Here is a 22,230-nt window from a genome sequence, read left to right as displayed (position 1 = left end):
AGCTCCCACTTGCCGCAACTAGAGAAAGCCTGCATGCAGCAACAAAGACCCAACACAGCCAAAAATTAATAAATAAAATAAACAAATTTTAAGAAAAGAATAAAGTACTTTGTTAAATAAAATAAATAAAAACAGTTAAAGGCACAGATATTAAATGTACAACTTGATGGGTTTGGACATATGTATACATCCAGGTAACTAACACACAGTCAAGGTATAAGTTCCTTAGTGCCCTGTTTCAGTCAATTACACCTCTATAGGCAACCAAAGTTCTGCTCTTCCTCACCAACATAGCTTGGTTTCAACTGTTCCTAAATTTCATGTAACTGGAATCATACAGGGCCTATAACATCGGCAGCCTCTGCACCCTTTCTCCTTCAACAACATCACACTCCACGGTCTATCTCCTACACGGCAAAGGCACTTCCTGGGTTTTTCTTTATGGCAGTCTGTTGTCTAAGTACCTCTTCCTTTGTGTCCTTACTGGTGGTGAAACCGCATCTGTTGTTCACGGGAACAATCTGACTATTCCCCAAACCTTTGTTGCCATAATCTCCTTGTCCCCACCAGCAGGCGCAACTCCTTGCACGGGCGGTGCAGGTGTGGGCAGTGTGGAGGGCTGTGGGCTGCTGGGTCTCCACCTCCTTGCTCAGGCTTGTGGTCATGGTGACTGGGGCCGGCTGTGACAGCTGTGGTTCCTCCTGGGGTGTGAGGGCCACTAGGCAGGGCGGCGGTGGGGTTTCTCAGAGCTCTCTGGGGTCTGCTCTCTGCTGCTGATACTGATAGAACTCTAATAGCATCTTTTTAAAAATTAATTAATTAATTAATTAAATTTTGGCTGTGTTGGGTCTTCCTTGCTGCATGTGGGCTTTCTCTGGTTGCAGTGAGCGGGGGCTACTCTTTGTTGGTGTGCATGGGCTTCTTATTGCAGTGGCTTCTCTTGTTGAGGAGCATGGGCTCTAGGCGCGTGGGCTTCAGTAGTTGTGGCATGCAGGCTCAGTAGTGTGGCACACAGGCTTAGTTTCTCCGCGGCATGTGGGATCTTCCTGGACCAGGGCTCAAACCCGTGTACCCTGCATTGGCAGACGGATTCTTAACCACTGTGCCACCAGGGAAGTCCCTAATAGCATCTTTTGATGAGCATAAGTTTTAAATTTTTTAGCAGCTTTATTAGAGATGTGATAACATAATAAACTGCATGTTTAAAGTATACAGTTTGATTAGTTTAGACATGTATATCCCTTGAAACCAGCACCACAATCAAGAAAGTGGACATATCCACCACTGCCAAAAGTTTCCTCCTGCCCCTTTGTAAGCTTTCCCTCCACCCCTCTCCCAACTCACCCCAGGCAAAAACTGGTGTTTCCTGTCACATTTAGGTCTATAATCCATCTCAAATTAATTTTTATATATGATGTGAGGTAGGGTTGAGGTTCATTTTCCCCCATTTGTTTATCTAGCATTCCAGCATCATTTGTTGAAAATACTTTCTTTTTCCCACTGAATTGCTTTGGTGCCCATCAATAGTATTTTTTATAGAACAAACTACAACTAAAAATATACTCTGAGCAATACTGCCTCTTTTTTGGATTCATTAATTAAAAAAAAAAAAGACACTTTCTAAGAACCTATAGTATGCAGGCAATGTACTAGGAACAAGAAATATATGGTGAATAAGCCATGTCCTCTGCCCTCAAGGAACTTACATCCAGGAGAAGAAGCAGTCATATAAACAAATCAGTGTGGAGGGTAGAGAAAACACTGTGATAGAAATTCTTTCCTATATGGTGGTGGCACAGAGGAGGGAGGGATCAACTTCTCTTGGGTATATCAGGGAAAGCATCTCAGAGGAGGGGATATTTGAGCTGGTCTTGAAGAATGAGAGAAATTTAAGAGGTACACACAGTAGGTAGGGAGACAAGGAGAGCCTTCTATGCAAAGGGAACAGCATGGACAAGGGAACAGGATGTGAAGCAGCCTGGAAATTTTAGGGACTTGTAAGCAGTTATTAGACACGTTGGTCTGGTGCTCAATCTGGACCGGAGTTCCTTAGTCATTTTCTTCTCTTGACAACCGGGAAAATGAATCCAAGGCATTCAGTATGTACCCTCTGATGGTGAGGGATCTTTTAATTGGATATTTTGGAGGAGGCTCTCTGGCCAGGGAGGTCTCTATTTCTTTCTACTCTAGGATGGCTGTCATTGCCTCCATGTTAAAAGTAAACTTGATTTGCTATGGCTTTTGGCCCAGCTACAGATGAAAGAACATGAGCTTACCGCTTCATTGATGGCTTTAATGAGGTAAAGACCATCCTTATAAAAATAAAATAGTCTAATGATACCTGAAACAGAAAAATAAGTAAGAGTGAAAGACAGGCAGGTGAACTGAAGAAAAATTGAAATTTTATATTTGACTTTCTGAGATATCATGATAAACTCATGCATTATTAGGCTTCCTGCCCGGCCCCTCCACTGCCCGTGATCATCTTGGACTCCTTGCCTTCTTCCACCCCTCACTTGAAATGTTCAAGTTATTCTCCCTCTTGGGTCGTCTCGGTCTACACTGGCCCTACCCTCTTCTTCTAGAATCCTCTTGTAAGCACTTCGGCCACACCAATCCACTCGTGATTTCTATTCACCTGCTTTAGCACATCATTCCATAGTGTTTCACATTGTTATCCAACTGCTTCCTGTGAGTGTTTTTTATTCCTCGAGTGAGTTCACAGATTATCTGAGGGAAAGGATCACATCTTACTCTTCTATGTGCCTCATTTCTCACAGCCCAACAAGCTCCTCATGCAGTTAATTTTGTTGATACAATAAGTAATTTTGTCATTCTCATTCTCATTTAACCTAAGGGCTCTAGTATGTGGTCATCATCCACCATGACTTCTTGCCTCTTTCTTTAGGTGCCTCCCAGACACTCATAACCTGCCCCTACAGCCATAATAATGACCTTGCAGAGGTATCTGGATCACTGTGGGTGACCGTCTAACTCAACCCAATAAACATTCATGGGATATCTGCTCCATGACCACAAATGTGCTAGGGACAACCAAGGCAGTCTCTGCCCTCAAATTCATCACATTGAGAATCACACAGACAGGAAACTAACTAGATATAATGCAGTGTGATAAATGCAGTCCTATTTTTACACCAAACTCTCCTCCTGAGTATCAACATTCCCACTCCAGGTGCCTCAAAGATGTGCATGCTCAAATTGAATTTCTCAACTCACAGACCCCTGAAATCTTATTCTCCTAAAATTGCTTATCAAGTAATGACATCATCATCCACCCCATTATCTAAGGAGGAAAGGAGTAATTTTTCTTCACTTACCCTCACATACCGCCCTACTCCCTGACCCCATACATATATTCCATCACTCACCAAGTTTTTCTACTATATTTTCCTTTTTTTAAGCTTTTTATTTTGAACTAATTTTAGGCTTAGAGAAAAACTGCAAAAATAGTACAGAGTTCCCTTATAATCCCTTACCTCATTTCCCCTAATGTTAACATCTTACAGAACTACAGTACAATTTTCTTTTCATTTTAACAGCCCCTGCCTTGGTTCAGGCCTTCATAATTTCTCTCCTAAATGAATGCACTAGCTCTTCCTGGTCTCTCTACCTCTCCATTTGACTTTTGCAAACTCCTATCAGGGTGCTCTTCCTAAAATGCCAGTTGGGTCAGGTCACTCTCCTGCAGACACGTATCTTCCAGGACACTGTCCATAGTTCTCTATACTATGGTCCCCATGTCTGGGTCATCCTCAGGCTGAGGAAGAAAAGCAAGCCTGGCTTAAATGAGCAGCAGGATTGCTGAGTGCTGGAAAGGATGTGGACTCTGGGCCCACACTGCCTGGTTCAAATCCTGCCTGTGCCACTTACTTTCTGCATTACCTCAAGTAGGTTATTTAACCTCCATGCCTCAGTTGCCTCTTCTGAAAAACAAGAATAAACTGTATTTACCTACTAAGGCTGTTGTGACAGTGAAATGGGCCAACATGTGTGAAATGTTAGAATAGTGCCTGGCACACCATACTGTCCTGCAGATGCTAGTTAATACTACATGACCAGGGAGAACTCTCCAGGTCTGGCCCCTCCCATGCCTGGAAAGACTGTTGAACAACAGTCTACAGGTACCTATAAATTAGGCTAAAAAGGAAGATGAAGAACGTGTACCCATTTCATCCACAGAAGCAATAAGTATTTCACTCCCCAAATCTGTGGCCCAGATGTAAGTGACATCAACCTTAAGTTTCTCCCAAACATATATTCGTTTAGCATTGTACAGATTATAGATGGAGAATCCTTTGGTTCCTCCAATAAACACATAGTCTTGGGAAATAGCCATACAATTCGGCATTTTGTTGAGCTGGGAAAAGAAAAACATAGAAAAAAGGAATGATTTTTCAGTTATCACCATCTGCAAGTAATATGAGCTAACTTTTCAAAGAGGGAAGCAGGTCCCTCCTAGTTATAGTATCATGTCCAAACACAGTGCCCATCTAAATATCTTGCCCAAACATCAAGAAAGTCATAGCATTCTACTCTTAGGGGCAAGGGGCCAGAGAAAACAAAGAAGTTGAGAATAAATGCTCATTCACAACACTAAGCGTGACCACAGGCCCTGTGGTGAGTGGACCAGTGGCCCCATTCCCTGTACTTTATTCAACTAGAACACTGGTAAGAACTATAACTGACACACTGGCAGATTTTCAACCGTCAAGCAAGGGAGTGATTAATACACTCTGAAAGATTTTTACATAACAATAGGATGTAAAAGATACATCTGTATAATCTTCAATTAACCAGAACACCCATTTCCCCAGGCAATTACTAGATCTATTTTAATCAACACCAGCATGCCTATAATCTTTCAAAAATGCACTGTCCTATTGAATGAAGGTTCCTGGTCCTAATTCCTTCCCTGGATCAGGTGTTATCATTTATTAACACTCAGTTCAGAAACAAGGCCGCCTTGTCAGCTGCTCCATACCTTGCTTTCTAGAAGTGGAGGGTAGATGGTGGGCTGGATGCGGCTGAGCTCAGCTTTCCTCGATGCATCCCTCTCCTCAATAATTTCCCACGAGTGGTCAAACAGAAAGTTCACTAGCTTGTTGATCATTCGATAAGGCTGAGGTAGGGAATCCTGCTCTTGATCTGGACCCTTGAAGACCCAATCCTCTTCATCATCCTTAGACCAGTCCTTCTCTGTAGGGGACGGCACCTCCAATGTCCCGTTTCGTGTTAAAGTGGGCAGCTTCAGCTTCTGGGCTCGACTTCCTTTGGGAGATGTCATCACAGAAGGTGGTGCTGGAAACATCTATGAAATTCTGAAAAACTGATCTAGGAAGTAAGCCAAGGTACTTTGCAAAAAAGGGGAAGTTATCATAAGACAGCTCATCATCCTCCTTAGCATATTAGCCTATGGGAACTATTCTAGAGATTGGCATCTGCGTTATTGCCACATTTCTAAGATATGGTCTTCATATTAATAAGGGTGTTAGCAGAGACAGGTATTGACTATTCACATCTTCCAGACCAGCTCAAGATGATGTGCCCTATGACGAAAGGAAAGGAATTTGGCACCCTGTTGCCTTTCTTCACCTCCTGATACGAGAGTGGCTGTCTTTCTGTCCCAAATAGAATACACCCTTTCTCCTACAACTTGTGCCTTCTCATGGCTCTTCCATCTCTGCAAATGGTTGTGCTGAAGCTAGCTGGGTAGGGAGCAACAACTTCTCCAGTTCCTTTTCCCTCCCCTCCAATCATATGCAGCTCAAGCACTATCCAATCCTTGCTGTCCAATTTGTTCCTTCCTCTCTACTCCCCCTGCTCCCATCCAGGAGCTCTGTAGGCACAGTGCCCAGAGCCTATGAGATTTTTCAAGGGCCTGCAGAAATGTTTGAGACTTGAAAAAATACTGACTAAAAAAAAACCCCCCACAAAATCAAAATAATTAAATATTTACAAAAATATTTACAATTTATCAACTCTACTCTGTGTGTGCATAATGTTTAAGTCTATAAGAAAAGAACAAGCAACCTATACTTTATAAAACTCAAAACTGTACAAATTATAAAAAGATTTTCAAATGTTACAGTTTAAAAAAGGCATTTAATGTGGAATATGGGGTACATTTTAAGATGCTTAGTAGGTAGTGGCATAGGGTCTTACACTGTCGGAGTACCCTGGGGCCATGGAAGTCTTATAAAGGCCCTGCTGCCATCATCTTTTTTCACCTGCTAGAGTACATTTGTGATGTTTCCAGTGCAAAGTGAGGAGAGACTATCTGGGTCTGAGTCTGAAAAGAAAGAATCACCTGAAATCATCAGTGGGAACAGTAAGCTGAGCTCACACAGGGCCAGGAATAATGCCTGTTTCCATCAGTGAGAACGGAAAACCTCATAATTCACAAATATTGGGTTAGAGTACTCCAAAGAGCATAGCCAAGTAGTGGGAAAAATTCACCCTAGAATAAACGCTGCTCTAGTATTGCCCACCAAATCTTAGAAGTCAGAAGATCAAACTTACTACGTAACTTAACTACATACCAGAACAAACTCAAGAATATTTATAGGAATACAAATATGAAACTAAGCCCCCCTAAAACCAAGTTCCCTTACTGAGTTTGTGATTAATCTATCCAAAACTTTATTCCCTTGCTTGTCTCCTCTGACCTCAATCCCTTTCTTGTCCTCTCTGACCTCAATCTTGTGCTAATTGGACACTAATAAACCAGAACAGATGACTAAGATTGCAGTTGTTGACAACATCGTAAATGTACTAAAATTGCTGTTATAGGTATCATCATTAACATATAAACTCAGCTTGTTTCTCTAGGGCAAGATGAACTCACAGACCCCCAAGCCATGGACCACCTGGCCAGAGAATCAGAAACCAGAGTCATCCTGACTCCCGAAACCCTGATTAAGAAATGTCACAAGATGATGATTAAACCCAGTTTCCTTGTTCTTCCCCTTTAAAATATCCCTATCTCAAAGACTACTCCCTTGCTTGGTGCCCTGCAATAAACCCTTACTTTGCTGCAAACACCGCTGTCAGAGTTTGACTTTCTGCGCTGCAGGCACATAAGCCCTTGCTCGGTTACAAAAATATGCAGCATCCAATGAAGTAAAATTCACAATGTCTAACATCCAATTAAAAAAATTACCTCAAATGCAGAAAGGCAAGAAGACAGAAGCCATAATAAAAACTCAATCAATTACAGCTGACTCATAATCAACACAGAACATTAGAAATAGCAGATATATAATTCTAGTATATATCTAGATTAGTATATTCCACATGTTCAAAAATCAAGAGGAAATGCTGAACATGTTACGTAGAGATGTGGAAGATGTTTAAAAAAAAACCCCAAACTGAACTTTTAAGGATGAAGACTATTGATATAATGTCTGCAATGAAAATATACACTGGATTAGATTAATAACAAGATTTCAGAGCAAAACAGATTAGATGGGCAAAAATAAAGAACAGTGAATTTGAAAACATAGCAATAGAAACGAAAGAAAGAGAAAAATTTTTTGAAAAAAAATGAAGATAGTGAGGTGTAGGATAACTTGAAGTAGCCTAGTATAAGTGTGATTGAAATCCCCAAAGGAGGGAAGAGACCAAAAAAAGCTGTAGAAATGATGAACAAAAATTTTCAAATTTTGATGAAAACTAAGAAGAAAAACCCTAGCAAATTAAAAATGAAGAAATTTATACCAAGGCACATCATGATCAAACTGCTCAAAACTAGTGATAAAGACAAAATCTGAAATGCAGCCAGAGATAGAAAGGCATGCATAGAGGAACAAAGTAAAGGCCAAGCAATTTCCTGAAGGAAACAGCAGAAGTGAGAAGACAGTGAAGCAACATCTTAAATGTACTGACAGCAAAAAATTTGTCAATTAAGAATTCCAGGCCAAAAAGCATGTACTGACAACAAAAAATTTGTCAATTAAGAATTCCAGGCCAAAAAGCATATCTTTCAATAAATGAAGGTGAAGGAATTCCCTGGTGGTTCAGTGGTTAGGACTCTGTGCTTTCACTGCCAAGGGCCTGGGTTCAATCCCTGGTTGGGGAACTAAGATCCTGCAAGCTGCGAGGCCAAACAAACAAACAAACACAAATAAATAAATAAATGAAGGTGAAATAAAGAATATTTAGACATACAAAAACTGAAAGAATTCATCAGCAGCAGACCAGCATTACAAGAAATAATGTTAAAGGAAGGCCTTCAGGCAGAAGAAAAATGGCATCAGAGAGAAATGTGAATCTACACAAAGGAATGAAAAGCACTGGATGATAGCTATGTAGGTAAATATAAAAGACTTTCTCTTACTATTTAAATTCCTTTAAAAGATATCTAAAATGTTTAAACAAAAATAATAATGTGGGCTTCCCTGGTACCCAACAACAGCAGGATACAAATTATTTTTTAAGTACACTTGAAACATTTATCAAGAAAAATCATATTCTGGGCCATAAACAAGTCTTAATAAATTTATAAGTCATACAAATTAGGTTCTCTGATCATACAGAAATTATTTTAGAAATCAATAACAGATATTTAGAGGTATACAAAACCTCAAAATATTAGGAAATATTTCTTAATAACTTATCAATCACTACTACATACCTATTACAATGGCTCAAATTTTTAAAAAAATATTGACAGTATGAAATACTTGTGAAGATGCAGAGCAATTGGACTCTCATACATGGATGGCTGTTAGGAATGCAAAGTGATACCATCACTCTGGAAAAGGGTTTGGCAGTGTCTTATAAAGTTGAACATATATTAATCATATGACCCAGGAATACCACCCAGTATCTACTCGAAGAGTATGAAAACTTGTGGGCATAAAAAGGCCTGTACACAAAGTGTTTATAGCAGTTCTATTTATAATTACCCCAAATGGGAAACAATCCAAATGTCCTTCACCAGGTGAATAGACAAACCAACTGTGTTATATCCACATAATGGAATACTACTCAGTAATAAAAAGGGGAGAACTACTGATACATACAAAAACATGGATGAATCTCAAAGGCATTTTGTTGAATAAAAGAAACCAGTCTAAAAATTTATGTGCAGTGATTCCACTTATAAGGCATTCTTGAAAATCAAAATGAGTAATGGAGAACAGATCAGTGGTTGGCAGGAGTTATAAGTGGAGGGATGATGTTATTTAATGTTATTTAGAAAGGACAGCATGAGGGAATTTTTTTGGGTGGTGTGGGACTGTTTTATCCATACTGGAAAGAACTATGTAAAGCTGTCTTTATTTATAATCAGACAATATGATTATCTATAGAGAAAACCTGATGTAATCTTTTAAAAAAAATCTACTAGAACTAATAAATGAAGTTAGCAAGGTTGCAGGATAAAAGTTCAATATACAAAAACCTCCTATATATCTACACACTGACAACAAGCAATAAAAAATTGAAATTAAAAATGCTATTTATTATACTATTTATAATAGTATAAAAATATGAAATACTTAAGGTTAAATTTGACAAAAGATGTACAAGGCCTGTACCCTGAAAGCTGTAAAATACCACTAAGAGAAGACCTAAATAAATGGAGAGAGAGAGAGACCTTACTCATGGGTTGGAAGATTCAACTTTTTTAGGATGTCAATTCTCCCCAAATTGATTTATAATATCAAAGCAATCCCTATGATAATCCCAGTTGGCATTTTTTTTTAGAAATTAAGAAGCTGATGTTATACTTCATATGAAAATGCAAAGTACCTAGCATAGCCAAGATAACTTAGAAAAAGAAAGAATTAGAGGACCATCACTACCTACTTCAAGACTTATAAAGCCAGAGTAATCAAGACAGTGTGGTATTGGCTTCAAAAAAGAAAACAAATAACAAGTGTTGGTGAGGATGTAGAGAAAAGGGAACCCTCATGCACTGTTGGTGGGAATGTAAATTGGTGAAGACACTACAGAAAATAGTATGGAAGTTCCTCAAAAAATTAAAAATAGAACTACCATATGATCCAGTAATTCCACTTCTGGATATTTTCCCAAAGAAAACAAAACAAAACAAAAACTATTTTGAAAAGATATATGCACCCTATGTTCATTGCAGCATTATTCACAATAGCCAAGATACAGAAGCAACCTAAGTCCCCACCAATAGATGAATGGATAAAGAAGTTGTGATATACACAATGGAATATTAGTCAGCCATAAAAAAGAATAAAACCTTGCCATTTGCAACAACAGGTATGGACCTAGAGGGTACTATGCTAAGTGAAGTAAGTCAGACAGAGAAAGACAAATACTGTGTGATTTCACTTATATGTGGAATCTAAAAAACGAGACAAGTGAACAAACAAAACAAAAACAAAAAAAGAGTCATAGATACAGAGAACAAACAGGTGGTTGCCAGAAGGGATGGGGGTGGGAGGATAAGTGAAATAGGTGAGGGAAATGAAGAGGTACAAAAAAAAAAAGACAAATAGATCAATGAAACTGAATAGAGAATACAGAATTAGACCCACACAGATATGGACAGTTTATTTTTGACAAAGGTGCAAAGATAATTCAGTGGAAAAGGGATAATCCTTTCAATAAATAATGCTGCCTCAGTTAGATATCCATATGGGAAAAAAAGAACTCCAATCCATACCTTGCACTATATACAAAAATTAATTCAAAGTAGATCACAGGCCTAAATATAAAACTTAAAACTATAAAACTTCTAGAAGAGAACTCAGGAGAAAACCTTTGCAATCTTCAGTTAGACAAAGATTCCTTAGATATGACATTAAAGCACAATCTATAAGAACAAATTGATAATTTGAACCTTTCAAAAATAAACTTATGCTCTTCAAAAGACACTTAAGAGAATAAAAGGTAGCCCAAAGACTGGGAGAAAATATTTGTAGGTCATATATATGATAAAGTGCTTGAGTTCAGAATATTTTGAAAACTCTTAAAACTCAATAATAAGAAAATGATGCAATTTTTAAAAATGGAAAAAAGATTTGCATTGACACTTAACCAAAGAAGATACACATAAGGCAAACAGGCATATTAAAAGATGTTCAACATGGTTAATTGTCATAGAAATGCAAATTGTAATTACACATGTATTAGAAAGCCTGAAGTTAGAAAGATAGACCATACCAAGTGTTGTCGAGGATGAGGAGAAGCTGGAACTCTTCCACCTGCTGCTGGGAAAGTAAAATAGTACAGTGTAGAAAACAGTTAGCAATTTCTTAGAAAGTTAAGTTTACACCTACCACAATAGCCAGTCATTCTACTCCTAGGTGTGATATAAGGGAACTGAAATCATATGTCCATACATAGACTTGTAAATGAACATTCATTACAGCTCTACTTGTAGGAGCTCCAAACTGGAAACAACCCAAATGTTTATCATAGGTGAATAGATAAACTCCTATATATTCACATCCCATATTCAGCGGGAACACCAAATAGTAGAGTCACTTTGGAAGACAGCTTGGCAGTTTCTTACAAAGCTGAATATACACTTAACATGATTCAGCAATCCCATTCCTACATATTTATGCAAGAAAAATTAAAACATGTTTCATATGAAAATCTGTGCTTAAATATTTATAGCAGCTTTATAATTGTCTCAAGCTGGAAACAACACAAATGTATTTCAGTGGATAAAGAGATAACAAAGTATGGTACATCCATCCAATGAAATACCACTCAACAATAAAAATGTACAAACTACTGACATACACAACATAGATGAAACTCAAATGCATTAATGCTAAGTGAAAGAAATCAGAAAATGCTACATACTAAATGATTCAATTTATGATACAGTGGAAAAGGCAGAATTGTAGGTATAGAAAACAAACTATATAAATCTGTGTTTAGGAGCACCCTGTGCTCATCTCTATCATCTAACGCATCACTGTGTTGTACTTTCCCATTTTTCTGTGTCCCTCATTAATCTATTGCCCTAGGCCTAGAGCTTAGCACTGTGGTTGGTACAGTGCTAGCACTGAAATTCTTATTGCTTGCAGTATTGCCCTGCTCTGGGACATGAATTAAGAGAATACTTCTGGTTCTCTTCCAGGCACTCCCCTCTGCAAAGGATGAGTAATTCGTGGGGTAAAGAGGCTATCCCCACCCAAAGCCTAGACTGCCCCTCTTCTGGAGTCTAGACCATGTTCAGGGTACCTGTACTCCTGGAATTTACTGCCCAAACGATGCCAGGTTCTGCATGAGCCTCTTTCCCAGCTTTCTCTGGAGGGCAGAGAAATGGGTGCTAATATGGGCACCCCTAGACCTGAAAGGTGGACAAGGCATGGCGCTTTGCAGGATAATGGGCAGAACTTGCATGTGGCTTGGAGTATCCACACTATGTATGCAAGGCCCCTCTCAGTGATGTAAGTGGGAGCCAGAAGTGGGGTGGAAAGGGCTGGGAAAGGACTGGAGATCAGCTCTCCCCGCAGTACCATATTCTAGCCATGTTTCCAGGTATTCCAAGGAGTCCAAGAATCCTGAATGTTAAACTGGACTTCTTGATCATTATGACGGTACATTTGTCCAGGAAGGAGAAAAGAACGTAGCTTATTCAACAATTTGTTACCTTGATTTAAACATTTAAACATATGGTTTGTGGGTCTCTATTTGTACTGTTACCCAGGGCCTGCAAATGTTAGGTGCAGGCCTGACCACGGGAATAAAGATTACAAAAATAGATGACCTTACTTTGTGACTATAGGTTGTACATTTTATAAAATTACTGCTATGGAATGAGTGGGGCTTCATGTCTTCAGCCCTCACAGAAGGAACGTTCAGTGGTGCAATTGCATTTTAATCTCTTTTTGCCCCAACTTTGTTCGCGTTAACCCTTTTAGAATTTCCTCAAGTAGCAATCTTCTTTCAGTGTTAATAATCCTAACAGAAAATTCTCTCACTTTACCCAGCTCTCCTGCTAAAATACACTCCATGAATTGGCTTATTTCTGCTCTAACCATTTCCTTCCCCAGATCTGGAGCTGGTGCTGCTAATGGAAACGGAGGCACAGAGCTGGGAAACGATTAGGCTTCTCAGTTCCCAAGCAAAAGTTCAGAGGAATCTCCATTCGGGATTCCGCTGGGGGTCCCTGGGTACCCGGGATCCGAGGGGAGGCGCGGGGCGTCCCGGGGAAGCCGACGCTGAGGAGACGGGCTCCCTCAGATCGCCCTCTAGGAGATCCTAGAGATAGAGGAGAGTCCTGGGACAAGTGAGGAGCCGCTGCACCCGAGGGCAAAAGCCGAAGTTTCGCTCACCTGGGCCGGCAGCTTGACGTTGCCTTAGTAACCACAACTTCCGGCCCCAAACCGGAAGCCCGAGAAGTTGCTCTTCGGAAAGTGCACCCGCCCCCACGGGGGTGGGGAGACTTGGGTCCTCTGGGTGGCAGAGACTGACAGTTCCGTGGGGACTCGTCAGCAGCCCCTGAGGACTCGCAAAAGAACCCGGTGCGACTCTTGTCCTTGGGCTGGGTGCCATGGACGCCTTCATCCGCTTCACCAACCAGACCCAGGGCCGGGACCGACTCTTCAGGTGAGTCCGGTGCCCGCGGCCTCTAGCCCTTCCCCGTCCCTCAACCCGGTACAAGGTTCCCTGTTCTCCGGCATCCGGAGAAGGAAGTAGCAGCCCAGTGGACGAAAGCAGGAAGGACGCTGCCGGCTCCCGGAGGGAGTGTGGTCCGGAGCCCCTCCTCACCCTAAATTCAGTGGGGCTGGGCCGAACGCACCGCGTCCGGTCCTGAGCCTCGTGCCCCAAAGTCCCGCAGCCGCTTCGGGGGCGCTGGCAGTTAAACCAGCAGTTAAACCAGCCGACGAACCCTCCTCTCCTAACCTGAGAAAGACTGGGTTTTCTCCGCCCAACATTCTTCCGAGGAATTATTTAAGAGAAACTCTGGGTTGACATTTGTGACCAGTGAAGCCAACACTTGTATTTATCTTCCGTTCTTGTCCCGTATATCTCATTGAGATAGCGCATGTGAAATAGTTTGTGAACTGTAAAATAGTGTGGAGAGTCTCAGAAAGAACTACTGCACCTCTAAGGTACACGAAAATATTAAAGAGATTGCGGCTTTAATACTAATTCATGATGTTTCTTTTAGGAATTTGGTTGAGTCTTGCTCAATAATAAGAAATTAGTCACAGTTACAGTTTTATTTAACAGCTTTTCCTTCTTCTGGGTGTACAAGTGCTAATACACACAGATCAGTAGTAGCCCCAATAATTATGAGACTTTTGGAAGCGGACTTAATGCCAGACGTTGTTCTCAGTGTGTTACAACTATTAACCCATTTAACCCTCAACACAACCCTATTAGGTTAAATTCTGTGAATCATCCCCATTTATGTGAAACGGGGAAACTGAAGTAGAAGGTTAATAGGGACTAAGTGACTGAACCGAGAGATTTAGAACTACACAGTTGAGCCTCCCTGGTGGCGCAGTGGTCGAGAGTCCGACTGGCGATGCAGGGGACACGGGTTCGTGCCCCAGTCCGGGAAGATCCCACATGCCGCGGAGCGGCTGGGCCCGTGAGCCATGGCCGCTGAGCCTGCGCGTCTGGAGCCTGTGCTCCGCAACGTGAGAGGCCCGCGTACTGCAAAAGCAAACAAACAAAAAACAGTTGCCTCGGGGCCCACTTCTTTAACTACCAAGCCATACTATCTTTCTAATTAATTTGATAGATTTTCAAAATGGTTGCATTATGTACAAACGTCATTAAAATAGAAGCCTACAAATCCAATGTACTTAGAATGTACCCTGCAAATTTTATCAGTGAGGTTGGTTAATAAATAATTGTTTAGGGGAATTCCCTGGCGTTCCAGTAGTTAGGACTCTGCACTTCCACTGCAGAGGGCACGGGTTCGATCCCTGGTCAGGGAACTAGGATCCCACGTGCTGTGGCAAAAAAATAATAAAAAATAAATAATTGTTTAAGATATACTTACTTAGCAAGATGTGAGATCTCTAGTATTCATTTCCTAATATCCTTGGTGATCTATAGCTTCTTTGAACACACTGGCATTCAGAAAATAATGCCTTGTGTTTGGACGCATTCCTATTATTAGACCAGATCTGAAAAAGGGGGATTCATTGACCTGACCAGCTTGAGCCCTCTATCCAGGAAGCATACTTAAAAGAGAAGGAGAGATTGTTTCTTTTTACTTCATTCACAGTAACAAGTTCACCATTTTGGAAAATGTGCTATATTTTTATTGAGAATAATATTTATAGCATAAAGGGATTCAAATGCGGTTACAGGACAGCAGGAAACAGGCATCTACCTACTTTATTTACTAGACTGCCAAATGCATTTAGATGTTTATGTGATATAAAAATTTTTGTTATGTTTCTGTTGGTAAGGCATTGCTATTTGTACTCATGACAATAATCACTTTATTGAATATTTAGTATTATTAAACAGGAGTCTGTATTTTATATAAAATACTAATTAATTTTGAAAGACAAATCTGTACTTATTTATGTATTGGTGTGTATTTGGTCCTTTTATAAAAAGTTAAGCAATATGCAAATGGTGGACTTTTCATTTGGCTCTGGTTTGAGTGTGTGACCTGTCACATAAGTAGTTGGTAAAAAAATATCCTTTTAGAAATCTGAAAATCTTTTAGAAATTTACACTGGAAGAAATAAAGAATATGGATCTTTGCAGACTTAACATTTTTGTGCAGTTATACTGCTTTGACTATATCCATTTCTCTGTGCCAGCAAGAGGCCTTCTGAGGAGCTGTTCACTGTATTATTGCAGAGTTTTCTTTCATTACCCTTGTGTTGCATTTCCATGACATGTTCTACCCTTTAGCCCTGTGGAGTGACTCTTGCAGAATTTTGCTCTTGTAAGAGCTGCTACATGAGAAATTGTCTTGGAAACTTTGCTTTTAGCAGGACATGTTTCTCCTTCCCCTACTTCATGAGTCAAATTTTATTTGGTTTGTAAATCGTTCTCCTCATTTTGTTTCCATTTCAGAGCCACTCAGTACACATGCATGTTGCTTAGATATTTGTTAGAGCCTAAAGCTGACAAAGAGGAGGTTGTTACGAAGCTCAAGAAACTGGAGTCCAGTGTGAGCACTGGCCGTAAATGTAAGTACCCTGTCCCTTGAGGGACAGTGGCTCCTGGTTTAGAATCCTCAGACCTTGTAATTCATAAAATATTTCCTAGGTCATGATTTTCTAGTCAATCAACTTTATTGATGAAGTTCACCAGCAAGGCTGCCCTCATGGAACGACAGGCCAAAAGGATTGAATGTTTTGCTGCACACCATTCACAAACACCCTCCTATGTTCACATTTGGTGCTACATTATATCTTTCTGCTTAATCATAACCAGTGGGACATGCAATGTGTTAGTTCACCTTTAGTTCTTAGAATCACAAAACGTTCTGGCAATCTTTGACATGAGCTTCTGGCTCCTGGGAACCCTCGAAGAATAGAATAGCTATATCCTTGACCCCCTGCCTTTTTCCCTTCTCTTGAGGGATTGCTAGAGGAAATGGATGGATACATTTTCTAAAGTCATTTGTGGGATTGTTTCATGTTAATGCCAAAAAGTGGTCAGTGCTTTGTACTCATTTAATTCACTTTGAGTACCTGCTTCATATAGATATAGTCCTGAGCTTTATGGGAGAACTAAGATCACATGGTATAATGATCTAAGATTTAGTACCAAATATGTTGGTTGGGGTAGAGAAAAAGAAAGATGTTTGGAGGAGATGGAACTTGAGGTGTGGCAAGAGAGAGAAGGATTAGGAGAACATTCTTGAAGGGTGGTTTCCTCTAGAGGAGGCTCAGGACTGTTCTGGGCAAACCATTGTATTGAGGATCAATGAGAAAACTAGTTTGATGGAAACAAGACTTAGATTGTCAAGCAGAGGGATGGGAAGGAGCTTTTCTGGATGGCTTGGAAAGCCAAGATTAGAAGTTCTCAGGCTCTTTGGAATGTTGGAGCTCAAAGGTCCTTTAAAGATCACTAGTCTCTGAAGTCTAGAAAAGACTTACCCAAGGTCACTAAGTTAGTGCAACAGCCAGAACTGGAACCCAGGATTATTCATTACATATTTTGTGTTATTTTTGATAAAATAATACAAAACATTTTTCTGAGATCATAAGTTTCCTGAGGGTAGCTACTTCTGAGCGTTTGCTGAGTCTAAGATATAGTCACTTAGGGAAAATAGTTCTTTTGTATCCTCCATAATGTTTAGGACTATAACTTACTCTGAGAAGGTGCTCAGTAAATATTTATTGATTGATGCATCCCTGATTAATTGAGTTACATGCTCAGATAAAGGACATGCCCTTGTAATGGTTGATTTAATTGAACTAGGAGTCACATATGACAGTATTATTAGTTGTGTTATCCGCTAAATCCTACCATTTCTACTTTGTCTTTTTGACAGTAGGGAGCCAAAGGGGCTTTGGACCAGAGAAATGGCAGTATGATAACGGTATTTTTTTTTTTAAGCAATCTTTTAACTGGAAAGTAAGTACAATAAGGTAGCAGACTCTCCAAAAGAATGTTGCATCTGGAGTTCATGTAATTTGCAGTACCTTCCTTCTAAAGAAGTGTAGCTGGTGATATTCATATGTAACAATCCACACTTATGATTGACCTTTGCCTAAAGTGTGTAGTAAGTCATTGTTAATGTAGTCATTGAAATGGAGGCAATAAGTTTAAAGAGTCACTGTCCTTTTACATTCCAGGATCATTTTAGGTGTCCTTAACATACTGTACAGTCCTCCTTTCCTGAGCAAAGACTGAGCCTCAGAGGGCGGTCAGTTTGTTAAAAAAAAAACAGTGCTGCTGCTGGTGGGAATGTGAATTGGTACAGCCACTATGGAGAACAGTATGGAGGTTCCTTAAAAAACTACAAATAGAACTACCATATGACCCAGCAATCCCACTACTGGGCATATACCCTGAGAAAACCATAATTCAAAAAGTCATGTACCAAAATGTTCATTGCAGCTCTACTTACAATAGCCCGGAGATGGAAACAACCTAAGTGTCCATCATCGGATGAATGGATAAAGAAGATGTGGCACATATATACAATGGAATATTACTCAGCCATAAAAAGAAACGAAATTGAGCTATTTGTAATGAGGTGGATAGACCTAGAGTCTGTCATACAGAGTGAAGTAAGTCAGAAAGAGAAAGACAAATACCGTATGCTAACACATATATGGAATTTAAGAAAAAAAAATGTCATGAAGAACCTAGGGGTAAGACAGGAATAAAGACACAGACCTACTAGAGAATGGACTTGAGGATATGGGAAGGGGGAAGGGTAAGCTGGGACAAAGCGAGAGAGAGGCATGGACATATATACACTACCAGACGTAAGGTAGATAGCTAGTGGGAAGCAGCCGCATAGCACAGGGAGATCGGCTCGGTGCTTTGTGACCGCCTGGAGGGGTGGGATAAGGAGCGTGGTAGGGAGGGAGACGCAAGAGGGAAGAGATATGGGAACATATGTATATGTATAACTGATTCACTTTGTTATAAAGCAGAAACTAACACACCATTGTAAAGCAAGTATACTCCAATAAAGATGTAAAAAAAAGAAAAAAAAAGAAAGACAGTGTTGACCCCTCACCCTGATGCAGGGATTCTGCCTGTAAAATCCTATTACATACTGATTAAATAACTGTTAACTCTTGTGGGTTCTTCTTGCAGGGTTCAGACTAGGCAATGTGGTACATGCTGTACAGATGATTCAGCAGAGCAGTCATGCCACTGACCTAGTGCCCCGCATCTGCCTAATATTAGCCAGCCTGAATCGTGTGATTTATTTCATCTGTGACACCATCCTTTTTGTGAGGAGTGTAGGGCTCGCCTCTGGCATTAACAAAGAGAAATGGCGAATGTGGGCTGCACGCCATTACTACTATTCTCTTCTGCTGAGCCTGGTCAGGGATCTGTATGAAATCTCCCTGCAGATGGAACAGGTTGCACACGACAGAGCAAAGAAGGAGAAATCACCATCCCAGGATCCTCTTGTGTATAGCGTGGCTGATGAGGAAACAGAATGGCTCCAGTCCTTTCTTCTTCTCTTATTCCAATCTCTGAAGAAGCATCCTCCCTTGCTCCTGGACACAGTGAAGAACTTCTGTGATATCCTGAACCCTTTGGACCAGCTGGGGATCTATAAGTCCAATCCTGGCATCATAGGCCTTGGAGGTCTCCTGTCCTCTATAGCAGGCATCATCACTGTGGCGTATCCTCAGATGAAACTGAAGACCCGCTGAGGTTGTTTCAGACTGAAGACTAGTACCTGCTTTGAAGACAACCTGTTAGTGAAATGGACATTTGCATTAGATACAGCCGTGTCACACTGTGCTTACAGACTTAGTCACATGAGCACTGAGCGACCTGTGATGTGAACAGAAGTGGGGCCAAGAATGGTGGAGGGAAGAACATGAAGGTTTATGTGTTTTCTAGAGCGCTGGAGTGACTTCTGAATTTCTGAGTATTTTTCCTTCATCTAATGTTTATCAAGCATCTTTTATGTGCATGTTAGGAACTTAGTGGTTGCTGAATGGATAAAAATTAAGAGAAAAATTGAAAAGGATCCAAACTAACAAGTGGACACTAATATAACTAACTTTTGGGCCATGTGCCTCACTACTTTTGCCCAAATACAGTAGGTCTGATATACACCCTCTCTCAGATTTAGTGGAGGCCCCTTATTCTCTGATCAGTTATCCCACTTCCTCCATAGCTGCCAGTGCCAGGATGGAGGAGAGCTGGGTTTATAGCCTCTTAACTTGGCTTTTACATCACTGCGCTCCTGTCTTTCCTCTGTCTAGTAGTAAAATCAGAAGTGCATCAGGCACCTTCATGGTATAAATTGTGTCTTTAGGTAGCACAGTAAGGAAACAAAAAATCAGAAGCAGATAGAAAGGACTTGAGGTAAAAATAATGTGGAAAGTTACAGTTGGTGCCTGCAGGTTTCCCTGTGACAGATGAGGAGACTTGAGGTTAAAACTGAGGACATAACCTCATTCTCTGACTCCCAATCCAGTGTTCTTTCCATATTTCACTGCCTTCCTGATTGAGTGGAAGTGCAAGACTCTCCAGAATCCTGTGCAAAAAGCCTTTTTTAGAACCTTTGTTGGTCAGTGGTTTATATTCTGTTCTACAAAAATTAAAACTATATCTAGAAACACCAGCAGGATGGTTTTATTTAAAACCATATAACATTTTGGGCACTTACACGTTAATTTTCATCAAAATTTGTGCAGTTAAGAAATTTCACGAATACGATGAAATTCTACTATATTCGACAATAAATCAGAGTTCGTATTTGTAGGGTGGTTGGGGGAGGTGGAGAAGAGCAGTAAGGGGCAAGAGAAGAGGACAGTAGAACGATGAGTTGATGCCACTTGCTCGTGTTCCTACTTCTCATCTTGGATGTTGGGTTCTTATTTGTGATTACAGATCCTCTTAATTTGAGGCAAGTGAGGTAGAGAAATAGGGTACCATCAGGTAAGAGGTCAGTGTCAGTCCTGCCAGTAAAGCCGTCTGACAGGACTGGATGGAAAGGAGAAAAGAAATGTGCACTAAGTAAATTTCCCATAAATGTGATTGAGATTCTTAAAAAGTAGACTCAGGTCCTTGGCTCTCTATTTTTAAAGTGACCAATCAAGATACGGGATTTGAGAAAGAACATTTCGGGAATTTTAAGAGAAAAGCTGCTAGATCAGGGCAAATAAAAAATTTAACTATTTTTACTTTGTCCAGATCTTCTACTGTAACAAATTATGTCTAATAAACTTATAGACAAAATTTATTCATGTATCTGTGAATGTGTTCTGGGAATGGAGAAGAGTTAAAAATGGTGATCCAAAGATAATCAGAGTCTACACAGTTGGTAGAGTGAGTTCTGGTAAAATAAGCTCTTGGCTGGAAGATCCAAGCTCAGGAAAAGGATGAAGGAAGATTTAAATGTAGAACGTCCAGGTTGAAAGAGACCTCTAAGACAATCTCATCCAGACTGCTAGCCAGGAGAGGGTCCTCTATATCATCCCTGTCAGTGGTGCTTTTGATTCTGCCTGGAGAAGTTGGCCTTGAATCTGTGATGGCATTTTACAGTGGTGTGCATCTTGGTAGTTTTGTCCTCTGCAAGTTAGGGTGGGTGGTGGAGAGCTTGGGAAATGCCACCTTTTCTAGAATTTGTGAAAACCTTAATGGTGCCCTGCTACCTCCTTCCCTGTGCATCTTTGTCCTTTATAACTAACCATCCCCACCTCCAGGCCTCCACATTCATTCATGAGGGATTCTAAAAACCAAGGACATTTCTTTATTTTTCTTCCAGTTTTACTGAGATACAATTGACACAGTACTGTGTAAGTTCAAGTTGTACAGCATAATGATTTGACTTAACATACATCATGAAATGATTACCACAGTAAGTTTAGTGAACATCGATTATCTCATATAGATACAAAATTAAAGAAAGAGAAAAAAAATTTTTTTCCTTGCGATGAGAACGCTTAGGGTTTACTCTCTTAACAACTTTCATAAATAACATAAAGCAGTGTTAATTATATTTATCATGTTGTACATTACATCTCTAGTACTTATTTGTCTTATAACTGGAAGTTTGTACTTTTTGACTGCCTTCATCTAATTTTCCCTCTCCCCACCCCCTGCCTCGTAACCACAAATTTGATCTCTTTTTCTATGAGTTTGTTTTTGAAGTAAAGGTGACCTACAGCACAATGTTAGTTCCTGGTGCACGACATAGTAATTCAATATTTCTGTACATTTCAAAATGATCACCATGATAAATCTAGGTACCAGCTGTCAACAGACAAAGATATATTTATTATATTCCCCATGCTGTACATTTCATACCTGTGACACAATTATTTTGTAACTGTAAGAAGTTTGTACCTCTTAATCTCCCTCACCTATTTCTCTCCTCCCTGCACATCCCCACCCCAAATGGTAGGTATTCTTACTAAGTGTATTTTTTGTTTTGTTTTTTTTAAATTGAAGTATAGTTGATTTACAATACTGTGTTAGTTTCAGGTGTACAGCAAAGTGATTCAGTGATATATATGTATTTTTTTAGATTATTTTCCATTTTAGGTTATTACAAACCTAATATTTTTGTGGTTATTACAAAAGATATTGAATATAGTTCCCTGTGCTATACAGTAAATCTTTATCTATTTT

The 22,230-nt window shown here is 40.0% G+C and overlaps 2 protein-coding genes across 4 annotated transcripts in view; one reads left to right on the top strand and one right to left on the bottom strand.

Annotated features, from left to right (window-relative positions):
• WDR93 (WD repeat domain 93) overlaps window positions 1-5,329 on the bottom strand; it is a gene marked incomplete at both ends in the record, with an annotated part of 39,506 nt that extends 34,177 nt beyond the window's left edge. Inside the window, 3 exons of one of the 2 annotated variants that reach the window (XM_082833078.1) lie at window positions 2,277-2,341; window positions 4,186-4,378; window positions 5,003-5,329. In XM_082833078.1, coding sequence (XP_082689204.1) covers window positions 2,277-2,341; window positions 4,186-4,378; window positions 5,003-5,329 — 585 coding nt within the window. The remainder of the gene's footprint in view (window positions 1-2,276; window positions 2,342-4,185; window positions 4,379-5,002) is intronic. The other variant, XM_082833079.1, reaches the window with a different exon arrangement.
• Window positions 5,330-13,359: 8,030 nt separating this feature from the next.
• On the top strand, window positions 13,360-21,571 carry PEX11A (peroxisomal biogenesis factor 11 alpha). 2 transcript variants are annotated; one of them, XM_082842236.1, is made up of 3 exons: window positions 13,360-13,569; window positions 16,015-16,130; window positions 18,724-21,571. In XM_082842236.1, exons 1-3 carry the CDS (start codon window positions 13,514-13,516, stop codon window positions 19,293-19,295), a joined length of 744 nt encoding a protein of 247 aa, XP_082698362.1. In that variant the 5' UTR covers window positions 13,360-13,513; the 3' UTR covers window positions 19,296-21,571. The 2 variants fall into 2 exon arrangements, with proteins under 2 accessions (XP_082698362.1, XP_082698363.1); XM_082842237.1 differs by lacking the exon at window positions 13,360-13,569 and having other exon boundaries at window positions 16,025-16,130; window positions 18,987-21,571.
• Window positions 21,572-22,230: the final 659 nt, after the last annotated feature.

This window comes from Leucopleurus acutus (genome assembly GCF_964270905.1).
Source record: "Leucopleurus acutus genome assembly, chromosome: 1".
Lineage (NCBI taxonomy): Eukaryota > Metazoa > Chordata > Mammalia > Artiodactyla > Delphinidae > Leucopleurus > Leucopleurus acutus.
Note: the sequence above shows the minus strand (reverse complement) of the source record. Positions and strands in the feature narration are given on the sequence as shown.

Bases quoted from the DNA above. Each gene is read 5' to 3' on its own strand.
- PEX11A (XM_082842236.1), top strand. From the start codon at position 13,514: ATGGACGCCTTCATCCGCTTCACCAACCAGACCCAGGGCCGGGACCGA. The intron at 13,570-16,014 runs GTGAGTCCGGTG...TTTCCATTTCAG, and splicing joins GGCCGGGACCGACTCTTCAG to AGCCACTCAGTACACATGCA. The intron at 16,131-18,723 runs GTAAGTACCCTG...TTCTTCTTGCAG, and splicing joins TGTGAGCACTGGCCGTAAAT to GGTTCAGACTAGGCAATGTG.